Below are 25,693 nucleotides of genomic sequence, written 5' to 3' on the forward strand. Positions count from 1 at the left end.
ACGTGTAAATGGTTGTGTATGTCGCAGCTGAAGTAGCATACAGTGGTCACGTGGTATACTGCTACCACAGTTAGGCTACTTTTATGTGTGGAACATTGACATAAATGATTAAACAAATATTTACAGAGGTTGTTGGGGAAGAGACTTGTATGTCACGTAGCAATTTTTTTGGTATTAATAGATTTAATAGATTAACGTTTCACATTCACAGGGCGTCCTGATGTTTGAAGCGAGTCACTTGGGCTTGCGCCATCTGGAGGAAGACACATGAATTCACATCAACATTGATATTATTTCTGTATTAAGAGACCACATAACGTACAAAAATCGGAAAGATAAAGTAAGTGTATTGTTTTGTAATTATCAGAAGAATAATTGCTTTCAAGAAAAATGTCTTACAAACTCTCTCTAATCCTTACACTCAACTTTAAGCGTGATTTGTTGGTGAAAAGGAAGAAAATACAAAATAAACCAAATTAAAGAATTTAACATATAATTTGTTCACACACACAAAAAAAACATTTAAATAGATATTGTAATAATATCACTTTCATTGAGTTCTTATGGCCACGATAACCGAAGTGAAAATCTGATATTATGACAGCCCCAATAACACTATCTTTGAATGATAAAAAATATATATTTATTACAGCATGTTTAATTTTAATGAATTTTAATTAACCTCTAATAAAGGTTGGGAAGAACAATTTTTGCACTTCAAAAGCTGTAATTCTTGCCAGTACAAAGTACTGTCCACAAAGGTGCCCAAACCTTTGCTTCAGGCCCTTCTTTTTATATAATTATTTTATATTAAGTTTTTATGAAGGCATTGGAGAAAAAAATCTTTCATCCATTAATGAATAACACCAAATATTTACTCTAAAGTATTTACTGTCGTCTAGTTCAGTGGTTCTCAACATTTTTCGTTGTAAGGCCCCCTTTGTGTAGAGTGCATCGCTTTGCGGCCCCCCAAATATAGACTTATAATCTTAAATTTAACATTTTTATTTAAACAAAAACATATTTGGTTATACAATGCTGAAACATCAATTCTTTTGTCTGGTGGTCTTATTTTTCTGATGTTTGATTGCATAAAATATATGATCAATTTCTATATTTCATAAAATGCCACAAAATCTGTGGCCCCCTGGATCCATCTCGGGGGCCCCCAGTTTGAGAACTACTGGTCTAGTTACATTCTAGTGACCACAGATATATGGTCTAATCTGAAAACTCGCATTAAAATATGAATAAAAATGACTGATATTATATGAATCTCAAAATTTTACGTACTTTGATTAATAATCAATACAGAAAAAATGACATTTTAAAAGTACCACTCCACAGATGTTTCTCAAAACATAAAGGTATTTATTGTTTTATTAAAGCTTAAAACAATAAATAAAAACAATTACATATATACAATAAAAAAAACATTGAACACTGATTGTTCACAGTTAAAACACAAGTAACTGAAAATGTAACCAAAATAAAATACATTCCTAATTTGTCATCTCATTGCAGAGCCAGAGAAGCAACGCGGTATAAAAAGAACATGATACAAAATCTGGATAGAGTTTATTGCAAATGTAGCAGCTGTCATAATGCATCAATACTGTAGACCGGCACTCCCAACTTCACTCCCACTTATAGATCTTTAACATCTTCTCAGTCAAAGATGCCAGATAACTGCTCTGGTTCACCTCAAACGGACAGATGTCCAGTACAGGAAGATCTGCAGGGAATTTCTGAAGTAAAGCACCTGTTCCTGCATTCCATACCTGCAGAGAAATCACAGTTAACACAACGGAGATCATAAGTAGACTACAGTTGTGTTAAACAGAAAACAGTTTCTTACCATGGTGGAGTTTGTGCTCTCATCTCCAGCACACACGAATGTGGATCCCTCTCCAGCTGGACTCTTAAAGACAGCGTTCTTGGTGAGTAACTTGCACGAGGAGCCGGCTGTGAAAGTCTGGACCGGGGAACAAGAGCAGACAGGCGGCTGGCCGTTGTCTGACTCGGGGCTTCGATTGAGTTCCATCAAAACACAACGCAAGGCTGGGTTGGATCGCCCTGGACCGCACAGAACCACCACAGTATGTTAAAACATCTCAAAAGAACAAAAAATATATATATTTATAAATTCAGATTTAACATATAAAAACATACAAAAATGATCTCATGCCATCTCAAGTGTATGTGTATTATTAATGCAATATCTATCAATAACAGATGAATAAATCAAATAAATGGTATTAAAATGCATGGTATTATTGCAAGTTTCTCTACGCAATGTACATTGATGAAACTTAACTGAAATAAATACTAGAACTGTTTATTTATTTTAAAGGTGTCATGAATCAAGACCTCAATTTTAACCTGAGCTTCTGTTATATAAGAGGTAATCGTATTCAAGCGAAATACCAACAAAATACCTACCTTTTCTGGTTTGACTGATTTGTCATTGTGTTTTCTGACTTGTCGTTTTGTTTTCTGACTTGTCGATGTGGTTTCTGACTTCTTATTTTGTTTCCTGAATTGTTGTTGCGTTTTATGATTTGCTATTTTTTTTAGATTTGATATTGTGTTTTCAGATTTGTCATTTAGATTTTTTTATTTTGCTTTTAGATTTGTTTTTAGTTTTGCACTTCCCGGCCACCGTACTTAAGTGATTGCCAAGTGGGAAGGAAATAAAATGGCGCTGAAGATAACCATACCAATACGCAAAAAAAAGTGTAAAAAAACACGATAAAAAATACAGTATAGAAAAATTACATTTTGATAAATGGAAACTAAAATTTAAAGTGACAAACAAAAATTCCTGATATTCCTTGACTTCAACAAAAAAATATATATAAAATTCCATGACTTTCAATGAGCACTTTTCCACCATCGCGCCAGATCGTTCTCGTTGCTTAATCGTTCCACTCCGTGCCGATCCATGCCAGCTGGTACGTAAATGGTTAATTTCCACCGCAGGCCTGATAACAGAAACTTTTAGAATGTAAACACAAATGCGTCACGCGCTGCCTTGGTAACACAAGAGTCTGAGCTATAACATTCATTAGCACGATGTTCAGAAAACCGCGCCGAAAATTCAGTGCCATCTCGTACCAGGCTCACATGGAAACATAACTGTGAAAAAACGGGTTGGCGCGATGGTGGAAAAGCGCTCAATGTCTGGAAAAGACCTTTTAAAATTCTATGATATTCCAGAAATTCCATGAGGAACCCTGCTTTTTAAAATACCCTATTGTTAAAGCCTGATTATGCAGTTTCATTTTATCATCAAACACTACTCAACAAATAATAATAATAATAAATCGTGTCAAATTGTGATATAAATGAGAGTATTACCAGGCCTGTATGTGATGAGACAGTGTCTGCTGTCCGGCTCCACCTGTATATCTGTGCAGTTACCAGACTCCAGAGGTAGAATGTGAGGCATGTACACAGTTCCCTCCTTGTGCTCCCAAAAGCAGCCGCCCTCCAGCGTGCCGGTGATGAGACCGCCGGATGGAAATGAACTGGAGGCGGCACGGGGGATGTAGGACAGAGACACCACCGGACAACTGCAATGATGTAGATCAGCAATACAAAACATGAACAAGAACTCAAACACATACTTAACTTACATATTCCAATATGAAAACAGTCCAATAGACCATTTTGCAAAATGTAAACAATACTGTTTTTATACACATCCTTAATACAAACATTTCACCAAAATACAACCAACAAAACATTCAGATCTGAATAAAATGTTAAACACATTTAAGACTTAACTATACATACATATATATGTGTGTGTCTACAAAACAGGAAACAGGAAGTGTTTCTAGACCTTACGTGTACATTATGTCTTGCAAAACGACCCAATAGAAACTTCTTGATGCTGTTAAACTCAACCCACCTGGATCGCAAAGGTGCTAACTCCTGGACGAAAGTGCTGGTGTCACGTGTGTCGTACACCAGCACGGAGCCGTTGCTTAGACCAGCATAGATGTAGTTGTTGTTGTCATGGCACCAGCAGCAGCTCCACACGGGTTTGCCGGTGTTGTAAGTTTGGACCACAGTGTTGGCCATTAAGCTGCACAGAAAATATCCAAATGGTTCACGTATTTATAGTCGCACGCTATGTGGTGTCTATAAATTCTTAGAAATTAAAATCTCGAAATACAACTTAATAAAACTTTGTATAATCACATTAACTCCAATAAGCCAGAAATGCACCATTAATAGTTAGTTTGTTACCTAGTGAGTTTGATGGTGTTGTCCAGGGCGGCGGACAGCAGTAAGCTGTCGTGCTGTTGGCTGAAGGCGAGACCTCGGATCTGTTTGGAGTGAATGGGGATGTACTGACTGGGTTTGAGATTGACCGTGCTGATCTTCTTCACCCCATAGCCTGAGAAGCACCAAACAACCATGTACACATAACAACAAAAACACGGCTAATAAAATCTAAAACTGGAGACATTGCTGTGCGTGTGTTCACTACTCTCTGGATGGGTTAAATGCAGAGGTCACATTTCAGGTATGGGTCACCATACCTGACAAATAGGTCACTTTCACTTCATATTCCCACCTGGTATGAATGCTGCTTGTGGTGACGGCTGGGACGCCAGAAGACACCCAAGACGCTCGCAGTGGGACAACACCCGACAGCCCCCTGCTTGAGACACAAGCACTGCCTTAGAGAAGACATAATGTCCACCGCTGGACGATTCCTGACGCTGGGATAAAGACAGAGCCGCTCCCTGTGAGGAACTGAAGGCCACCTGAGCTCTCAACCTTCTCAACTCCTACACAGATCAGGATATATAACTACATGTTAAAGAAATCGCCTAGCATATCTAAACAGCTAAAAATGTATGATAAACAGTGTCACGGCGAAAAGTAGTATTATATCATATATATCGCTTTTCTTTAACGAGACCACCCTTAAAAAATGGTACTGGTCATCAAGAAAGCCACTTCAGTAAACCGCTAGTACCAAGAAGCAAGACTTCTAGAAGAGCAGAAAGCACCCCCATGTAAAACACCCACCTCGATTTCTTTCCGTAGTCTTGTGTTTTCATCTCTCACCGTCTGCAATTGCAGACGACACTGAGCGGCCTCCACTTCTCCCAATCTGCGTAACCTCTGTTCATCCTCTAAAGATCTACACAAACAAAGAAACAGAGACCATCCTAAACGCCGCATACTTAAAAGAAACTGATATGACAATGGGTAATAAAGTCTAAAGCTCGTACTTTTTCAGTCGCACTGCTTCCGTGTTGTCAAGGGCTTTGAGTCTCCGCGCATAAAGAAAGATGATGTGGTCACGTTTGGCCTTTTTATTACACTAAAGAGACAGAAAATCGCAAAAAAAGCATTCTATTTAAATGTTAAGTCAGCTGTTTGAGTAACCTTTGACTCCCCATCACTTATTTACCTTAAGTCATACCAAAACAACATTAGACTTGCAATGCAAACACAATGTCTAAGCACAAAACCAACCTGTGGACATTTATTTCCTTCCACCAGCCAGCGCTTGATACACTCGTGGCCAAAGAGGTGACCGCAGCGAAGAGCGGCCAAACGGTGGTTGCCTGCCGTGGTCCAGGGTTCAAAACAGATGGAGCAGGTCTCACCCTCCTCCTCATCTCCACCGCCCTGCACGGCAGGATTCACAGCGGGTGCAGGCTGCTGTACGGACTCAGAGACCGGCTACGAGACACAAACATCAAAAAACAAGCGAGTAAAACATGCAGTGATTTTCAATAATAAATAGCAAGTGCAATATTCTGTAAAGTTATTTTAAGACAAAACAAAACTTAAGCCACCTTGACATCGGATTATATTATTTAGTTATAGAGGCAAACCAGGCCAATATTTTGACAATATATGGCTCACCTCAGTGTCTTGTTTTGGTTGTTCTGGCTGTGCTTGTGGTTGAGCTACAGACTCTGTTACTTCAGACACTTGTGCAGGAACGCTGACGTCTGCAAACAATGTTCATTTAACATGCAAATGGAAATGATAACATTTGCATTCATTTACAAAAGTCGTAATGAAGAAGAAGCGTAAGAAAATCTACCTATTATTACGAAATAATAGTGTTTTTACACCTTCTACGTACATAAACTTGTTGTTGGACACTCCATAAACCAAAGTAGGACCTTAAAAATCCCAAGTTATGTACTCTTTAAGCATTAAAAACAGATTTGAATTGTTTAACTGAAATCTTACATTTAACGTTGGTAACGGTATTGTGTTTGTATTTTTTACTCACCTGATGTTGTTGTGGTCAATGGCGTGGCTGTGTGGCTGGAACTTTGTACAGGTTCTGTCTGCGGCTCTGGCTGTGATGTATTTCTTAGGTTCTGATCGAAGGTATTTCGCATCTCCGCCACTGTACGGATGAGCGACTGAAGAACTTCAGTGGTACCGAGGCCATTACGAGTAAAGACCTCTGCATTTGAACTTCATGCAAAGACAAGAGTGGCATTAAAACAAGTAAAACAACAACATAAATATTGCATATATATAAACCCTGGGTTGTCCTGTATGTCTGCATATCTTGGTTACAAGGTCACAACAATAGAACCCCACAATGCTTTACAGACAATTAAACATATGAAATGTTTCAAATATCAAGTTGATTCTGCAGAAAAAGATATAGATCATTTGTATTGTTTTTATCTCTTGCAAACGTATTGTTTCTCTTCAGAAAACATATATTAAACCCCTGGACTATCATACAATGGTAGATTGTCAAAAATGCCCCAGAACTGTTTGTTGTCCTACATTCTTCAGAATGTCTTCTTGTATGTACATTTTTCCTACTATGGGAGTCAATGGGGGGGGGCAAAATCTGCCTGGTTAAAGCATTCTTCCAAATATATTTCTCAGTGTTCATCAGAACAAAGAAATGTATGCAGATTTGGAACAACTCGAAGGAGAGTAAATGATGACAGAATGATTCATTTTTGGGTCAAGTATCCCTTTAAGTCATATGGCTTCCTATAGACCAATCTTTTGTTTGCAAACAGTGTGACGTGATTCTGTGGGCGGAGCCGAACTGGTGGCAGAAAGCATCTAAATTATCGTTCTTAACTAACCTTACATAATTTATTTTGCATTTGTGTGTGATAAACAGTATAGAAAACCTTACCCGAAATAAAATAAACACAGAGAAACGAGTATTCCGGATGATTTCTTCAGTCCAGCCTGTTTGTTTAATGGCTTGTTTAGCTTAAACTGTCATATTCAACGACGGTATTCCACAAGGAAATAACACCATAATTTTGCCAGTCCTACACAAAAACACATTTTTGAAGGAATTGTCTCCTACGTTTCATTCATTGCTGCTTTGTTTCCACTGTTTTTTCTGCCACCAGTATGCGCGCGCAACTGGCACTGACGTAACCGTGACGTCGACTCCAATTGGTCTATTATGGGTGTGTGTTAAACTTTTTGGCGCTTTGGTTACGTACATGCAATCGTGCTGTAATGGCCGTATATTAGCTTGACTGTGATTGCCTGCATTTTGGTGCTTTTGAACATCTCGATGGCACATATTACACATTTACTTACCCAAGTGCTCTTTGGCCATTCCCAACGTATGAAAGCCCGAGTCGATCCGCGGTGCCTGTGGTCTGTACGGAAGAATCTTCTTCCTCTGCGCTGCTGTCAGATTCAGACACTACAATCACATCCCCCTCCCTGGAATGCACCGGTACCATCGTCTGTAGGTCCACCTCCATATCCTCCATCTTCGAATGTATTCTGTAGGATATAAAAGCAAGAATTAAAGCCTGAAACATTTACGTGTGCATTCAGTTCGTTTAGAGCGCACTTTATAACGCAATGTAAATGTAACGTTATACTGTCCAATTCACATGAGTTACACGGCATTCATACTTGCTGTTGCTCAGCTGCTTTCTGTTCAGGGAAGCTGTAACTTATGTAGATAGACAACAACTATGAATATGTTTATTATATAAGTTATGGTCAACGAGTTCGTAAGTTGCTTCACATAACGTTATGTGGCTGATAAAATAAGAGTCTGATGATCCAAACAAATGTGCGTAAAAGGAACAAACACATGACAGAAATGATTTAAACTGTAACATATTCTAAATGAAAACATATGTGTACGCATCAGCACGCGCTGTAGAGCAAATCATAAACACGCTTGCTAACGCTGCTAACTACGACCCAACAACATTACACAAAAGTTAAAGTATTTACCCAAAGAGGGGTCCGTTTTGCGCCTAAATATGTATGTGCAGTCATCAACGAACCAGCTTTACGAAAACGATCTTCATCCGATGAAATAATGACACGCAAGATAAAAAAAATCCGTAAACGAGTTTGCTTGCGCTAAACGGTACTTGAGTGCTGTGAACATAACCGCCAACACGAAGCCTCGCCCACTGCGTGCGTCTTCTAGGATAAAAGCCTCGTGTTGTGTTGTCAATTTTAAATATTTTTAAAATATAACTCCTTTTCACACTGTGTTTTTTATTGTTTATTATAACGTGGTACTGATTTATTATATACATTTTATTTTGGTTGAAAGAACCTAAATCTTTTGGTTGAAATGTGTATTTTGGTCTTTTGAAAGAACACAAGAAAAGCATACAAAAACTGAACACATTCCTACAGCATGGTGAAACTAACATTTTCATATTAAAATGGTTAGATTTAGGGTTTTGATTTGGGTTTGCGTGTTAGTTTTTTGGTTGACATTTTAACTGCTGAAGTTGTACATCAACCACTAGAGGGTTACTGACTTCTTTTTCTTGAATGTATATTTTATACTCATGTTCTGCTCTAGCTTTTAACATCATGACCTTTACTATACTGTCTGATTTGGAGGCATTATGGGCTATATGCACGCGTTACTTCCGCGTTTAACGCAAGAACCCTCAGCAGTTTCCGGTTGGGGAGACTTAAAGCAGAGAGAAATGGGAAACTGAGAAAATAGTTAAATTTAGCAGATGCTGTACATTGCGGCACATCGCAGTGGTATATAGAAGTGCCGTTCTACCATATTATAGAGCCCATTAAGCCCGGCAACCACTAGACCCTATGTAATACATTTTAGGTAGAATTGATGAGTATGTATGATGTCAGTTTGTTAGTTATGTGGAATTTTAAAGGGATAGTTCACCCAAACGTCTGTCATCATTTACTCACCCTCAGCTGGTTCCAAACCTGTATAAATGTCGTTGTTCTGCTAAACACAACGAAAGATATTTGGAAGAATGTCAGTAACTAAACGGGTCTCATCCTCTATTGACTCCAGTATTTATTTTCCCTACTACGGCAGTAAATGGGGCATGCAATCAGTTTGGTTACTGACATTCTTCCGAATATCTTCCTTTGTGTTCATTTGAACAAAGAAATGTATAGAGGTTTGGAAAAAAACCTGAGGGTGAGTAAATTATGACAGAAGTTTCATTTTTGGGTGAACTATCCCTTAAGACCACGGGTACATCTTTTTATGTTTGTTACACTGAAACTGGTGTGAAACTGGATAATAGATAGAATAGATAAACATGGACCCAATGGCAGACATCACCGTTTGGCTAAAGACCTGGCCGAGACATCAAATTTGGATTTATTAAAATATCATTAGGTAAGATTCACATGGTGATTATGTCCTCCACACTGCATCCCAACTGAATTGTATAGTGTCTGGAATACACAGATCCGTAAGCAGAGCTGCACTGTGTATAATTGTATGGACAACAGTGTTTAATTTTCCCTTTTCAATCGTTGTCCCTTCAGAAAGTAAAAGTTTGTTCAAGAGTTTTTACAAAAACAAAGTAGCTGGGTGATGTATTAAAAAAAACTTGACTCTATCCCAAAACCGAGTGAGCTGCCTGTACTGTACACTGTAAAAACTGTAATTTTACAAAATATTACTGTAATTGTTTTGTTTTTTATGATTTTTCACATATTTTTGAAGTACAGTAAAATTTCAGAAAAATACTTTAAATTTACAAGGAAAACATGAAAACCGTGTACTTTTACGTGACAAAACTGTTATTTAACTGTTTTTACTGGCACCTAAGTTACATTTTTTTACAAGATTTTTTTTACAGTATACCAGCATAGGTGACATTTTAGGAATATTTATTCATTTTCATTGAATAAATATTCATATCCCTGTATCCCTTCTAACCACAAAGACCCAAAGAATCCCAGGCTGGTTCCGAAATTGATAAGGTGTGTCCCAAATTATGCATGCACTATTCTACGCCATTTTGTAGTGTAGGCCTGCACTGTAAAAAACATTCCGTAAAAAAATCAGAAATGTTCTGTAAACTGGAAAAACAGAAATATACCGTAAAAAAATTTTTCCTTAAAATTATAGGATATAAGGATATATTATTTTTTCCCCCATTTTTCTTGTAAATGTGTTGTCTCTTCCAGTAATTTTATAGTTTTTGACCATATTTAAAAAATAATCTTTTAAAAATAAAAACTGAAATATTCTGGCAGCTGGGGAGTCAGAAATAAACGGTAAAATCACATTTTCCCGATGTTTTCTTGTAAATTTTCTGTCTTTTTCTGTAATTTTACAGAATAAAAAAATAATAATAACAACCTGCAAAAAAGCTATTCACATTGATAATTCCTAAAAAAGTACCCAGATGATGCACTTATTCACATACAGCCTCCATCTATTGGTATATTCTTTCTTTAATGATTCACAGTTGTGTACATTTGAAGGCATTAGATGTGACCTGCATTCAACAGGACGATGTTGAATCGTACCTTGAACCTCCATCCCATTCTCAAATCTCTGGCAGACTAAACTATTTTTCTCTTAAGATTTTATGTAGATTAATTGCTTACAATATATGCAGAAGCATTAAGAACACAAACATGTATCAATAAAGTAAGCAGAGTCAATATCGATAACATGCTGACTGAAGAAACATTTTGACAGTTACAAGCTGTATTATTTATGATGTTATGAACACTTGTCCCATGTGACTAACACAGACGTAATACAGAAGTAATATGGTGTTGCCTAGAGACGTGGCAAATGTCAGCTGCGTCTCCTCATAATCCTGTTGTGTGCTATCAGCCTCCTTCTGCTCGACTGCAGTTAATGAACACCTGGATTCTCTCCGGATGAATCAGCCCTGATCCAGCTCTCTCTCTCTCGCTCTCTCTCTCTCTCTTCTCTGTGTGTCTCTGTGGTTGCCAGGTGCTCGTGAAGAACTTATTACCATCACTGGTGCTGACTCCAACTGACATTTACTTATTCCCATTAGCACGTGACACACGTGATTTAAAATGCATGAAAAATAGTGTGTTCCTTCTAGTGTGTTAAGAGAGACTGGGGCTAGTTGTCACACCTGTATCTTAGTAACTACAGTTTAAGGTCTTGGGTCCGGTTACATGAATGTGTGCTTTCTCTAGTTGTGGTTTTGTGTTGGATTCAAACACTTAAAAACATGCCCAAATTACTTGTGAATGTCCTCCAATCTACTTTTCTTTTACCTCTCAATATTGGACTGCAAATCAATAAGAGTGATCGTGTTAACGTTTATATTCATAGCTCAAACAGTGGAGGAATATAAGGGTTTAACACAAAGGCCTAACCTGATATGAGCAATGATGCTAAGCAAACATACATAATTGAGTGTTCAGATAAGGCTTTACGTCTGTTACTTACTGCTTGTAAATTGCTTTGAAGTAAAGCTTTGGATATGAATGAGCTGCAACAGAAAAAGAGAAACATTTATTCTGGTTAAAAGATACGAGAATAAACTGTTTGTACATTTAAAACACCAGTGCATTTTGTGTGTTAGTCTTCGGGTTGCAATAACACACGATGTGATGTTGTGCATGCAGTTAGATGACACATTAAAGCAGTGGTTCTCAAACTTTTTCGAGGTAAGGTCTCCTTTGTGTAGGCTGCATCGCTTTGCGTCCCCCCAAATAAAGACTTATAATATTAAACTTAGATTTTTTACTAAACCAAAAACACATTCAGTTATACAATGCTGGAATATCAATTATTTTGGTTGGTGGGCTTATTTTTCTGATGTTTGATTGCATAAAATGTATGATAAATAGATCATATATTTCATAAATGCCTGTCTGTGGCCTCCCTGGATCTATCTTGGGGAGTTTAAGAACCACTGAATTAAAGGGATAGTTCACCCCAAAATGAAACTTTTGTCATGAATTACTCAACCTCAAGTTGTTCCAAGCCTGTATAATATTTGCAAGAATGTTAGAAACTGACATTTCTGGGGCATCATTGGACTATAGTAGGAAAAATTATAGTATGTTTTTCTTTCTGTTCGGTTGAACACAGAATTCGATATTTTGGAGGATTTGGGAAACAAACAGTTCCAGGGCACCTTTGACTACCATTTTAATTTTTTCTACTATGGTAGTCAATGATGCCCCAGAAATCTCAGTTGCTATCATTCTTCCAAATATCTTTCTTCGTGTTTAACAGAACAAAGACATTTATACAGATTTGGAACAAGTTGAGTAATTCATGACAGAATTTTCATTTTTGTGTGAACTATCCCTTTAAGAAAGAATTTGGAGGAGAAAAACTTTAAGTTATATTCCGTCTACATTCATGAGTGATTATTGATCTGTATTCAGAATGATGACATCTGATTTATTTTTTTGCTGCATAACAAGAGCTGTGTGTCCTATATCTCTCAATCAGTGAAAGAACATTCTGCCATCTCTCCACTGTTCAATTCAACTCAGTCTGAAAGATTTTTCACTGCTTGCTTGCTTGAAGCACCTCACAGAAACGCTTGACCCTGAAAGCCTGATCCCATGGCAACTGTAACTAAGAGGAAGCCCTTAATTGGAAATAAGCTTCAGATAGACCTGAAAATAAATCTTACATGTGAAAGAACTATGATGCACTAAGTGAAATGGAAATCTCAAACAGTTGTGCATGATGGTAGAAACACGTTTGGTTTCAGGAAATGCTTGATAAATGTTAAGCGCAATGTAAGTTGTAGAAGTGTAAAGTGTCTTTTTTAAGCGCAAATACTGTATATATGTTGATATATCATTTTCATGCAAATGTGCACACAAAGTTGTATCAATAATCTTACTCAAGATGGCACACCTGTTTTATTCACATTGTGTGTCTACATTTGTTCTATTTCTAGTTTACAATGGCTTCAGTTATTCAGTGCAGTTAAACCTGTAGGACTGGATCTCATCAGCCTGACTGTTTTAGCCTAGTGAATCAATAAAAGCTGAATATAACATTGTGAGTTTAAGGTTCGACTCCAAATAGGCTAGGCTGACCATGCAAAGGCCATTGACCTAACACTGGTGTCTTTCTGCATGGATAAAGATGGAAGAATAGTTTAGCTCTCTGATTGTAGAAAATGCACTGATGTTTCTGATAATGCCAAATGAGTTCTCTGATGAATCACAAGAAATATGATTAGTTGAACACGCTAAACGTTTTTCATAAGTTAACAAACTGAATCTGTATAACCACTCCACAGATGGGCAGTGTCTTGACTGAGCGTCTCTCTCTCTCTCTCTCTCTCTCTCTCTCACACACACACACACACACACACACACACACACACACACACACACACACACACACACACACACACACACACACACACACACACACACACACACACGCACGCACACGCACGCACACACACACACACACACACACACACACACACACACACACTGAGAGAAGCTGCAGTGCTCTTTAAACATCGTACTTGCAAATTTCTTTGATAAAGAGCGCGCGAGGTGTAGGGCAGCTGCTCGTGCGTGTTGAGCCTACTACTGATGAAAATGAAAGCTCGTCAACAAGTGAAGCTCGTACTTCTGTCGCTTCAATAATCACGACATGGAGCCGGTGAACGCGGAGAGCCTCGTGAATCGCTTTAACGGCAGCGTGGAGGAGCAGTACGGGACTCTGGCGTACGACACCGCGCTCAGTACTTTACTCGCAGTGCTGCTCTACGTGCTCTTGAAGGTGAGCCTGGACGGCATCCGCCAGTGGCGGGCTCGGATCTCGGTTCTGGTGGTGGGCTCGGGTCCGATCGGACTCACCGCGGCGCTGGTCGCTGTTCGCACGGGGAAGGTGCTGAAACTGACGGTGTTGGATGAGCGCTACAGGAGCGCGCTGCTCTGCAGACCCCAGCAGATCGCGCTCGATCCCCGCAGCGTCCGCTTCCTCCTGAACCTGGGGGTGGATTTTGACAACATGGAGGGCTGTTGGCACAACGAGCACTTCTTTACCAAAATCGGAGTGTTTCAGGAGTATTTGCTGAGCATCCTGGAACGAAAGAAGCAAAAGGTTGATGTGAAAGTCCGTTTGGGTACAAAGGTGCGCGAAACAGTTTCTCTGCATTTCTCGTAAATTAGTCAGAACCACGCGCTGTTGTTGTTGTTTTTACAGTCCAATTGAGGGTCAGTGGCGTGACATTTTTGTGTCCTTGTCTGTTATTTGTTGCAGTTGGAAACTGGATGTGACAGAGTTATGAAAAATCACTTTTATTTGTTGTAGTCTACAATATAAATAGTAAATAAAATATATCGACGCTTCAGTTTATTCATTTAGAGTTATTCTGTGTGACAAGCCGTCATGTGACGTGAAACACTAATGATGGATGCCATAAACCTCTTCATTTTATTCTTTGAATTGTAAAAAAAACACAGAAAACCATCATACATGTAAAATACACCCTAGTTGTGTAGATTAGCATTACACCTTAGCAGCCACACTGCAGTGCCCCGGCAACCACAGAAAGAACTTATTTTCAAGACATTGCAAATGATTTAGAGGTTAGATATCTGTAAAATCGAAGCTAAACACTCTAATTAAGAGATTTAATAGCCTATGACATTGCCATATTGAACATGATTTAATTTTCACAGGCAGTGTATCTCAAAACACATGAATAATGATTCTGTTTACATTTTCTCTTACTGTAGTTTAGTGAAGAATATCTGAGGAAGATGTTCAGAGAAGAACGGCCGCGGGTCATCATAGTCGCTGATGGATCGTGTGGAGACTCTTGTTCTGTCTTGGGCATCAGTGCAGATTATATTGTAGAGTCGTGTCGTGCTTATGGAGCCAATGCTACTATAGAAAGACTGGACCAGAGACAGGTGAGTCTTATAGTGTCACGCGACTATTTATTTCTTTAAAAGTAAAGACAGACATGTGTCACCTTTATGAACCATATACAGTATCTACTGAATCTCACACTGTTTTACACTCTAAACTGATGTGAACTGAGTCATGTTGTAGTAATATTTTTAATAGAGAAAAATATAATTAATTTAGATGTTAGCACTTGGATTTTGTAAGGATTGCTTTTTCTGTATGTTTATGTTTTATTGTCTCATCCTCTTTCACTCACGTCATCATTTATAATCATATATATTTATTATGCTGTTTTTCTCAGAAACAGCTGTTTTGTATTATTGAATAGAAATAGAGTGTTAGTGTGAGCCGTCTGTGCTCATGAGGTCATCAGGGCTCTGATTCAGTCTTTGAGTGAGGACATGAAGCCATAATGAATAATAATAGAGCTTTGCTTCCAATGTCTCCATCAACGTGCTGCATCAGCAACGTGACATAAAAGCTTGGATAGTTAAAGATTCAGTATAATATCTGAACCTCTGTGTATCAACATGAGATACATATTAAACAGAAGCTCAGACTCTACCCTCTATGTAGACCCCTCATTTGTCCAAATAGGCGAATCAGAGGCTGAGATATGGCAATGCACAACAGGGGAGGCGGACCAAAACACCACGAGCAAACTCAACATCAAGTTTCGCTTGTTACATGCACTTTCAGCTGTGTTACATGCAATTTTGAGAGGTTTACTGTGAAATTACACAAAACTATTCCATTTTTTATACCACTGTATGTGGGGTCTGTTTAAAATTGGGTATGGCAAAGAAAACCGCGGAAATTACCAAAAAAAGGACACATGAGTTGCTTTAGAATAATAATTGAATACCACACGATGGAGCAAAAAATAAATGTTCCTCTATTTGTTAAGACCTGTTGGAATCAAGAACAATTGTCTGCAGGTTCCTAGGCCCCTCAGGCTCAAAGTAATACACTTTCAAAAAACAGACTTTAGAAAAAAATATATATTTTTCATAGGACTGACAACACATACAATAATGCTTATCACTTTCAGCAGTATTTAATGAAATTGGGAGGGCGTTCCTGGAATATGACACCAAAACTTTGTATTTACACCACTGTATATACTGCACTGATATGGTGCATTTAAAATTGGGTATGCCAAATTCAGGCGGAAATCCCCAAAATGGCCCAGAGTTTAACAGAATCAAGATATGCAAATATATTAGTGTCCGAAACACACAGCGCGCAATAAAAGTATGACATTACATTTAAAATGTTTAAGTCTGTTCTCAATCTGTACTGATGCTTCTGATGGTTTCATTGAATATCTGAAATATTGTCAATATCGGAATATTGAGTTTCCCCCCTGCTGGAAATGTAATCATGATTATAATATTTCCTGTCGTCGTTTCATCAAAGTAAATGGCACAGAAATCTATTTAATCTTAAAATACAGATTAACATAAAATATTAGCATCTTGTAGTGGATTTTCGAAGATGAAAGCCGAATGTAAAAAGTTGATTATCAGGAATATAAAACATGATTTACATTATTTCATTTTTGTTCAACACTCAACAAAAAATGTCACACATAAAGTTCATTATCAAAGTGATAGTTCACCCAAAAACGAAAATTTTGTCATTATTTACTCACCCTCCTATCATTTCAAACCTGTATTTAATGTAATTTCTGTAAAGAAGATATTTTGAAGAATGTTCTTAACTGGCACCCATTGACTTGCATTGGTTTTGTGTCCATATAGAAGTACAGGTATATGGGTGCCGGCACTGTTCGGTAACCAACTTTCTTCAAAATACCTTCTTTTGTGTTCTGCAGAAAGAAACTCATACAGGTTCGAAATGGCAGGAGGATGAGTAAATGATGACAGAACTTTCATTTTCAGGCGAACTATCCCTTTAATAAATCCATTACAAAACTAAACAAATAACTTGTTTCTTCTCTACAGGTTCCAACTCCAGAGATCCGTGCACACAGTTTATACTTTGATCTATCCGCGTACGGTATCAACACTGTGAAAGAACCACGCAACTCCTCACAGCCTGCGGTGAAACCCGGGTTCCACCTGAAAATATACGGAACATTCAGGAACCGTTATATGGCTCTGGCCTGCACATCCGACGCAGACTCCAAAATGATGCATTTCCTACGTCACACGGCCAATCCATCTGTAAGACAACTGAAACACTAAGATATCTATTTTTCATAAACACATTTTTAATGTAAATATCTAGTTTAAGTGTTATTCTACTTGTAGTTTACTGCGACTTTGTCTTCTGTCAGGTGATGAAGAACATCTTCCATCAGTCCTTCAATGCATATAAGACAGACATTGAGCCGCGTCTCAGTGATGTCACGCTGCATCACATGCAGTGCAGTCGCATGTTGTTTGAGATCATGTTATCACACAGACGTGTTAGTGCTGCTTACATCGAAGGAGATCATGTTGCCGTCACCGTGGAAGGAGAAGCTGCGAGAGTGCTCAACTTTGACACCGGTCAGTCGATTCATGTTTAATTCATGTATCTCAATGCTTCAGCCTTTACATACACAACTATTTCATTCACACATATTTGAAAACATTGTTTCTATCATTTGGTTCTCTTGAAGGTTGTGGTGTGAATCTGGGCATGAGAGGACTGGAGTCACTGGGAATGTTAATCTACAGAACGGCCACAGCACTGGATCAGAATGATGTGTTTGAGGCACTTTTGGCCAAAATACAACACTCCAAACATGTGGCCGAAACCTTCAGACAAACTGGACTGTCCTCAGAAATGTTTGAATGACAGTGTGTTCGACATGTTCAAACAAAACATGATGCTTACAAAACATGCACTTCAAAATGACTAACGTATACGATCAGCATTAAAACATGCTGGGGGAATAATCGGACCTACCGCAAGTAATACTTTTATGGTCATGACACCATCTCATAAAATCCATTTTTACTAAATGACATATACAAACTTGAGCCTTAATTCTCCACTGTATGGTAAACATAAAACTCAAAGGGCATTTTTTTCCACGAAAGCACCCAGTGCCAACATGTCAGAAATATTTTTTATTTGAATATAAGTGTAATAACCAGTGCCTGTGTTTGTGCACGTGAATTGTTATCATGCATAATGTGACATAAAACAAAATCTTTTCCAGAAGACATTGTAATAAAGTGAAAGACGATGAATGTCACACGTACAGTTTGCTGAACAATAAAGATTTAAGCAAACATCTAGTGCTAAACCAGGGGTGGATTACTGTATACAGGGTTTAAGACTATAGTCCAAGTGCCTGGTGAAAAAATACAAACACCACAATTAAACCAATAAAAAAATGATTAATATACAGAATAAATTAACATGTCTATTTACTTCATTTATTAATAAAACATTTGACTCAAACGTATAGTTATGGACTATCCTTGCAAAATTATTAGTTTGTATGCGATAAAAAAAGCAAATGATGCCCTCTTCTGGGCATCTTGGGGAATAGCTAACGTTATAAAACAACTTTATAAAAATATAGTGTGTATATGTGCAATCATATACAGAGATAGAGATCTCGCGTACTTAAAGACGTAACACCTTTTAGGAAACTCCAAGTAATTTACATTGAGAATAACATTTCATTGACTCTTTAGTTTTATGTGATTCAACATTTAAATTAGTTAATTGTTTTCCTAGTAACATTGAAACTTCATTTTTTTATAATTTGCTTAGTCTACGATTAAGAAAACGTTTAAAGTGAGAAACTGGATCTTTCAGGTCAAAGCCGACCTCAAACTCAGGCATCTTTTGGAGGGCAAAAACAGCAACGGTTATGGCCAAAGCTGCCGTCAAGCCCCAGATCTGATGGATGCTGTCTGTACTGTGATCAGTGTAAATAAAACTATGTGTGGGTCCAAAGATGCTGGGTACAGGATAGCAGGAATGATCGGTCTCTTTAGTGAAAAACTCCAGAGGAACGGTGAACACCTCGGTGACTTCATGTGGGTTTGGACGGGCTTTAAAGGAATCCTCAATAAAAGCCACAACTGGAGTTATCAGAAGACCAGACTGTGGAAAAAAAAAACATTTCACACATGATCACCGCTACATATACAGAGTGCACATTATACCCGAGTCTTAGGTCAAAAATTAAAAACAGTGTAAATAAACCTTGTTTACGATGGGGAAGAGTTTGCAGATCACTTCCACTCGGTTCGGAGGAAGACCAATTTCTTCTTCTGCCTCTCTCAAAGCCGTGTCGATTTCATTTCTGTCACTGGACTCGGATTTACCTCCAGGAAAACAAACCTCACCAGCATGATGTTTGAGCTGTAGAAGTGCAGAAGACTTTATTTGTGAAGATTAACGAGCCGTCAAGCTTTGCAAGAAAGCTACGCACAAGAAAGTTAGATAGTAATTCAGTCAACGAATATTGCGTCTCATTCACGAAGCATGCGTATGCACAAATTTGTGCGTGAAACCTGCATACCAATATTTTCACAAACAAATCATGATTCACAAAAACGTTCGTACTAAAATGTATTCTAAATATAAGAGAAAAGATAGGAACGTACACACAAGTCTCTTTCTTTCCTTCTCTCTCTAAGACAAATTGACGTAATGTACCTCCGTGAAGTTGGCACCCCATATAAATAAATTGTCACCAAAACTATACCATTCGTTTGTGCTGTGTTTGTGCTGATTTGTGCCGCAAAAATGACCGTTTGTGCTGGTTTGGCGTTCAAGATATTAAACATTCTTTTTCTTGGCTGTGTGAAGTCACTCTCCACCCCATGTCGTCCAAATCGTATCAAACTGGTGCCGTTCGTTTGTGCTCGATTTGTGCCCGTTTGTGCCATTAAAACAAACTCTGTAACTACTTTCCTTACCGAGATATAACAAGAAGAATTTTGGGGCAGTGACGTCACTTTCCACCCCATGTCGTTTAAATCTCCCCAAACAGGTGGCGTTCGTTTGTGCTCGATTTGTGCCGTTAAAATCACCACTGTATGTTTTTCCCTGGCTTGGAAATAATAAATATTATTTGCGGCAGTGACGTCACTCTCCACCCCATGTCGTCCAAATCGCCCAAAACGTTGCACGATTTGTGCTGTTAAAAGAAATTTGTGTACAATGATTTTTTTCTTTAATATAACAAGACTGTAGCCTTTAGGAGTAGATGCGCCACTCTCAACTACATGTCGTCCAAATCACTCTAAACTGTCGAGTTTGAACTCGATTTGTGCTATTAAAACAAACCATGCAACTTCTTCCCTTCGTTAAATACAACAAGAACATTTCGGGAGCGGTGACGTCACACTCCACGTAGTCTAAATCGCTTCTTACCGGGGCCGTTCGTTTGTGCTTGATTTGTGCCATAGATAGAAACAACATAACTTATTCCCATATTCAGACATTAGCTATGTAGATTTCACGCGGCGCTACGCAGACTCCAAAGTACCGCGAGAGCACAGTTCTGCGATCAGTACTGCTGCGTAATTCTCGAATCGTTCTCGCGGTACTTGATGTCATACGCCCATCGGTCAGCGCTGACCGATGGGCGTATGACATCAAGTACCGCGAGAACGATTTGAGAATTGGAATAATTTAAGTTTTTAGTTTTTGTAGTTACAGAGTTTGTTTTAATGGCTCAAACAAGCACAAATCGAGCACAAACGAACGGCACCAGTTTGATACGATTTGGACGACATGGGGTGGAGAGTGACGTCACACAGCCAAGAAAAACAATGTTTAATATCTTGAACGCCAAACCAGCACAAACGGTCATTTTTGCGGCACAAATCAGCACAAACGAATGGTATAGTTTTGGTGACAATTTATTTATATGGGGTGCCAACTTCACGGAGGTACTAAATGTATGTTTCATCTTAGGATGAAAGTTAGGCCTATATACTGTAAATAATATATATATATATATATATATATGTATATATATAAATTACACGTAGAAGTATATTTAACTTTTAAATGATTTCATCATATACAGTGAAAGGGAAAGAAAAGCTGCGTTAAACTATAGCTCGAGCTGCGAGGTTTCTCTGAATAACAGCTTTTTTACAGCCCGCTAACGAGAACTCCGCAAACTGCGTGTCTGTATAAAAGGTGTTTTATTGTTCATTTAGAATACTCCAAATTCACTAACATTAGGACGAGGTCAAGAACAAATTCATGTGCGTACGCACGTGTTGTGAATTAGGCGGAACATTTTCGTGAGAGGTTCATATGTGCGTATAAATACGAAACATCTACGCAATTATTAGTGAATGAGACTCACCGTTTCTTACATTTAGTGAACGGACGTTGAATAAAAGTCGAAGTTGTCCATCTTTCAGCAAAAGGGGTATGAGCACAGAGGCTTTGGGTAGAGCGGGTAAATAGGAAAAGTCTTCATTAGTTTCATATTTCTTTAATGACACTATAATATTCTCCTTCAGATCCATATCAGCGTGAGTTTCACTTTCACACGGACACCAATGATGACGCTTCGCATTTCTTGATCCCATGATGCTTTTGGTTCAGTTCTAAATTCATTTGGTTGAATCCGTCCGTCGGCAAAAGCAGATAACAGACAGAAATGACCACAGAAGAACTGAAAGCAGCTAAGATGCGCTCACTAGGCGGGGCTAGACGACTCGATAGTTGTCTGTAATTGGTCAGCGGTCTTCTTCTTGTGGTTTAACGACAGCTTACATTTACACTGCTGCCATCTTTCTAATTTATTTGCTACTCGCAGTGTCCTTTTTTTCATATTGATCATTAATCTGACCCGCGGTCTGTGTCAGGAAGCTGATTTTGGTGGTGAGGTTTTATTAGGATTAGGTTTTATTATGGCTAGATCGCACAACGATAAACGTCAACTGTGAGCAAAATGTCATGATTCTGACGTAATGTCCTTTTATAATTCTAAAGTTAGCATATGAATGGCGTTTACATATTTTAGGTAAATAAGGCTGTGTGTATATTCCAGGGCCATGTAAAAATGTACATGTACAAATATTACTGTTGTATTGCTTAAAAGTGAAAATGAACTTGTTTTATTTGCTGTATTTGAGGTGTAAAATACATAGCATCTTTTCTGTTATTTTGACTTGTTTCTCGAGGTTTCATTTTCTGCAAATAAATGCAAAAATAAAAAATATTTGTTTTTGAAATTTAGGAAAAATATTGTTAGTAGTTCACAGAATGAAACAAAAATGACAATTTTACCTAAACAGCTATAAATAGCACATTTTAAAAGCAAAGTCTCCCAAAGTTTGAAGTTTAATAGACGTTTGTTTTTTTCATTTTGCATTACATTTCTGCATTTACGCTCTGACCAAATACGTTTATTAAACTTCAAACTTTGGGAGACTTTGCTTTTAAAATGTGCTATTTATAGCTATGTGTTTAGGTAAAATTGTCATTTTTGTTTCATTCTGTGAACTACTAACAATATTTTTGCATTACATGTTATCACTGGTTTTCCGAGCCTCTATAGCGCCCCATACTGGTCAATATTTACCATATATTTTGTCAATAGTGCAAAAAATATTAAGCAATTTTTATTAGATAACCTCGATTTTGTACGACAGTTTTCATGTGTCTTATCATTCTGTCAGTCTTTCACATTGATTTTGCATGACTTTATGTCACTCCTGAGATTTAATATTGTTGAAATACATCAGACACGACTGGAATGGCCATACATCTAGATATGCTGATTAAATGACAATTTGGAATGGTCTCTTAATTTTTTCTGTGGCTGTAAATACAAATGAATGTGATTGATAAAAGTAACAGGTAACAGACAAAACAGCTGTAAAATATTTCCTCTAACATAAATAAAATGTAATGTAGCTTACTAAACACCATAGTGCCATTAAAACAAACAAACAACAACAACAACAACAACAACAACAACAAAATGGCACTTAAATTAAACGCATGAATTAAAGAGGTAAAAATGGACACCCAAGATGATGTTTGTCATTTCTTTCACACAGAGAAATGCTTGTAATCTAAAAAAAACCAGTAAGCTTTACAGTAAACATACATAACCAACAGGATTGTAAATAAACACAAAGTAACTGGTGAAGCTGTTAAAGGCTTTGTAAAAGTTCTGACTTTCACATTCTGACACATTGTTTTAAAAACTTTCAGCATTTAGGAAAGCACCAACAGGTTGCAGACGTTTGTCTTCCACATGTGGCGTCACTACAACTATGAGCGAATGAGAAGAGGATCTGATTTCTACCTGCTTCAGTCAAACCACAGTTATGTGAGCAGCTGATCTGCTGTTCAGAGTCTGATCATCATCACAGCTGGATATCTGCAGCTTTACTATCTCAAGAGACTCTTTAACACAAACCCAACACAGACCGACAAACCCCGCTGTTAATCCTCAACACCTAATCTGTACATGTGTGATGTTCAATTTCTTTAAGTAGAAATAGCTCATTCTGAGGTAATAAAAACATAACGCTTCATTATGGAAGGACTTTATACACCTCTAGTTGTTTATATTGCATTTCTGTCATATACTCCTAAATACACAGCACCTTTAAAACGATTTAATTCTCATAAGAAATTTCATCTTAATCTCAGTCACATGGGTTTAACATCTATAATGAATCTACAATTATGGCATATAAGTGACAGGGAGACTTCAAAAACCAGCATGGATCAAATAGTTAACATTCAGGAAAGACATTTGTATAAGCAAAATATCACCTCATCATCACCAAAAGGACTGTGAAAATGTGGGACCAGAGAGTGATCATTCTATTGTTACCCACAATTTACATTTCTTTCACTTCATAAACATCACGTGTGGGAAATATGGTTTGAAGGAACAAAAGAGTCAACATTTTATCATACAAAAGAATCCTTTTGAATCATGGAGTCTATACATTTACTATCATTGAAAGTCTCATTCGGGGAACTTTATTATCATTGAGGTCTTCACACTTTGAGCTCGGTGTTTCTTCAGTTCCTCCAAATATATTAATAATATTAACAAGATGCACCACAGCCATTACAATAAATGGGGAGGAATGGCCGCTCTAGCGAAGGAAGTCCCGCCTTCCAGTGAAAAGAGCCAATCGTCAATCAGTATTGACTGAAAGGTGATTTTTAGCACAATTTAAGCTTTGCAAACCCATGTTATGGTACAGTTCATGTCAGGTTTAATCATTGATAGGACATAAGCTGTTTAATTGTGATTTTTGTGATTTTTGCCATGCGATTTACAAAATATACCTTCCCCCATTCAAGTAAATAGGACTGTGGACTTGCTATTAACTGCTCAGAGGCGTTGCAAACATGGCCGCCGAGTGACACGAATTCAGTAAACGGACTTTGGTTCCTCTTGACAATAAACAAATGGTCACAAACTCACACGATGGGACAAAAGCTCCAGGAGCTACAGTATCACATGTCACTGTCTTCATCCTAAGTACCTAATGCAATGTATATCACTTTTGTATCTGTGGCTGAGATGGGGCTAGAAAGAGAATCGGATGACCTTAACGTGACTCTTAGGTTTGAAAACAGTTTTAATACTTGAGTAAATTACCTCTATTTATTTAACAAAACTTCTCGCGCAACATATCCCCCAACTGGATGAAGAGATTTTAAGGCCCCAAAATGAACATTCTTTCATCATTTACTGACCACTTTGAAACGAAAATATATGGGAAAATAATGCAATATATTACATAACACATTTCCATATAGCCTATTGGAACCAGCATGCTTATATCTTTCAGTATATGAAAAGCAGCAATTCCTTGTGTATCATGTATTATTCAACACACACATTCAATATAATGTAATACATTAACAATGTCGTTGATCAATTGATTTAATGTATTAACAGCAAATAGGCAAATCCATTTTCATTGGGGCCCTCGTGTAATTCCAAACATGTATGACTTTCTTTCTTCTGCAGAACACAAAATAAGATATTTCGAAGAATATTAACAATATTAGCCTTTTTTTACAAGAATCAGAAACTGGCTTTAGTTATGGCGTTTTAGTTATGGAGTGTTTCTTCAACACTTCTCTGTCTGTCATGCCTCTACAGCTGAAGAATCGAGGCTAAACAAGGGCTCTAAATTCTTTATTAAGAAGTTTATACACAAATATAAAGACAAGATGACAACTAGCCTGTGATGACTGCAAACTACTTTGTGTGTCCTCAGTCTCACATGTTGTTGATTGCAAAAGTAGTGAGAACTACAATAGATGTTATCAAACAATGATGAAAAAGAACGAGCCCCACAAACTTGAGGTTATACTATAATATAAAATACTGTAAATGTGTCCTATGGCGTGAGAGCAAAAATATATCTCCAATTTATTTTATTATATTAAATATATCTTTATAAAAAAGATTCAATATTAAAATACATAGGCCTTTGCATTTCTGGGCCTTGAAAGGGATAGTTCAACCGAAAAAAAGAAAATTCTGTCATATTTACTCACCCTATTGTCATTCTAAACCTGTATAACTTACTTTTTTCAGCATAACACAAAACATAT

General features: G+C 37.6%; 3 protein-coding genes across 4 annotated transcripts; 1 reads left to right on the top strand and 2 right to left on the bottom strand.

The window, feature by feature from the left end:
- Window positions 1-1,335: 1,335 nt before the first annotated feature.
- Window positions 1,336-8,412, bottom strand: rfwd3 (ring finger and WD repeat domain 3). Of its 2 annotated transcripts, none has more exons than XM_057330049.1 (13): window positions 8,239-8,412; window positions 7,582-7,773; window positions 6,278-6,468; window positions 5,899-5,987; window positions 5,503-5,712; window positions 5,256-5,347; window positions 5,050-5,164; window positions 4,589-4,736; window positions 4,258-4,408; window positions 3,917-4,093; window positions 3,361-3,575; window positions 1,859-2,076; window positions 1,336-1,781 (listed from the first exon to the last, which is right to left on the bottom strand). In XM_057330049.1, the coding sequence occupies exons 2-13, from the start codon at window positions 7,758-7,760 to the stop codon at window positions 1,638-1,640; spliced, it is 1,929 nt and encodes a 642-aa protein (XP_057186032.1). In that variant the 5' UTR covers window positions 7,761-7,773; window positions 8,239-8,412; the 3' UTR covers window positions 1,336-1,637. The 2 variants fall into 2 exon arrangements, with proteins under 2 accessions (XP_057186032.1, XP_057186031.1); XM_057330048.1 differs by having other exon boundaries at window positions 1,337-1,781; window positions 4,589-4,805.
- A 5,133-nt stretch (window positions 8,413-13,545) lies between these two features.
- Window positions 13,546-17,966, top strand: si:dkey-234i14.6 (uncharacterized). Its single transcript, XM_057330054.1, has 5 exons — window positions 13,546-14,362; window positions 14,971-15,147; window positions 17,113-17,334; window positions 17,448-17,661; window positions 17,775-17,966. The coding sequence occupies exons 1-5, from the start codon at window positions 13,880-13,882 to the stop codon at window positions 17,951-17,953; spliced, it is 1,275 nt and encodes a 424-aa protein (XP_057186037.1). The 5' UTR covers window positions 13,546-13,879; the 3' UTR covers window positions 17,954-17,966.
- An 899-nt stretch (window positions 17,967-18,865) lies between these two features.
- nudt7 (nudix (nucleoside diphosphate linked moiety X)-type motif 7) lies at window positions 18,866-21,771 on the bottom strand. Its single transcript, XM_057330068.1, has 3 exons — window positions 21,457-21,771; window positions 19,322-19,480; window positions 18,866-19,219 (listed from the first exon to the last, which is right to left on the bottom strand). The coding sequence occupies exons 1-3, from the start codon at window positions 21,673-21,675 to the stop codon at window positions 18,869-18,871; spliced, it is 729 nt and encodes a 242-aa protein (XP_057186051.1). The 5' UTR covers window positions 21,676-21,771; the 3' UTR covers window positions 18,866-18,868.
- Between the last annotated feature and the right edge of the window lie 3,922 nt (window positions 21,772-25,693).

The sequence above is a fragment of the Triplophysa rosa genome, linkage group LG3 (genome assembly GCF_024868665.1).
Source record: "Triplophysa rosa linkage group LG3, Trosa_1v2, whole genome shotgun sequence".
NCBI classification, from domain to species: domain Eukaryota; kingdom Metazoa; phylum Chordata; class Actinopteri; order Cypriniformes; family Nemacheilidae; genus Triplophysa; species Triplophysa rosa.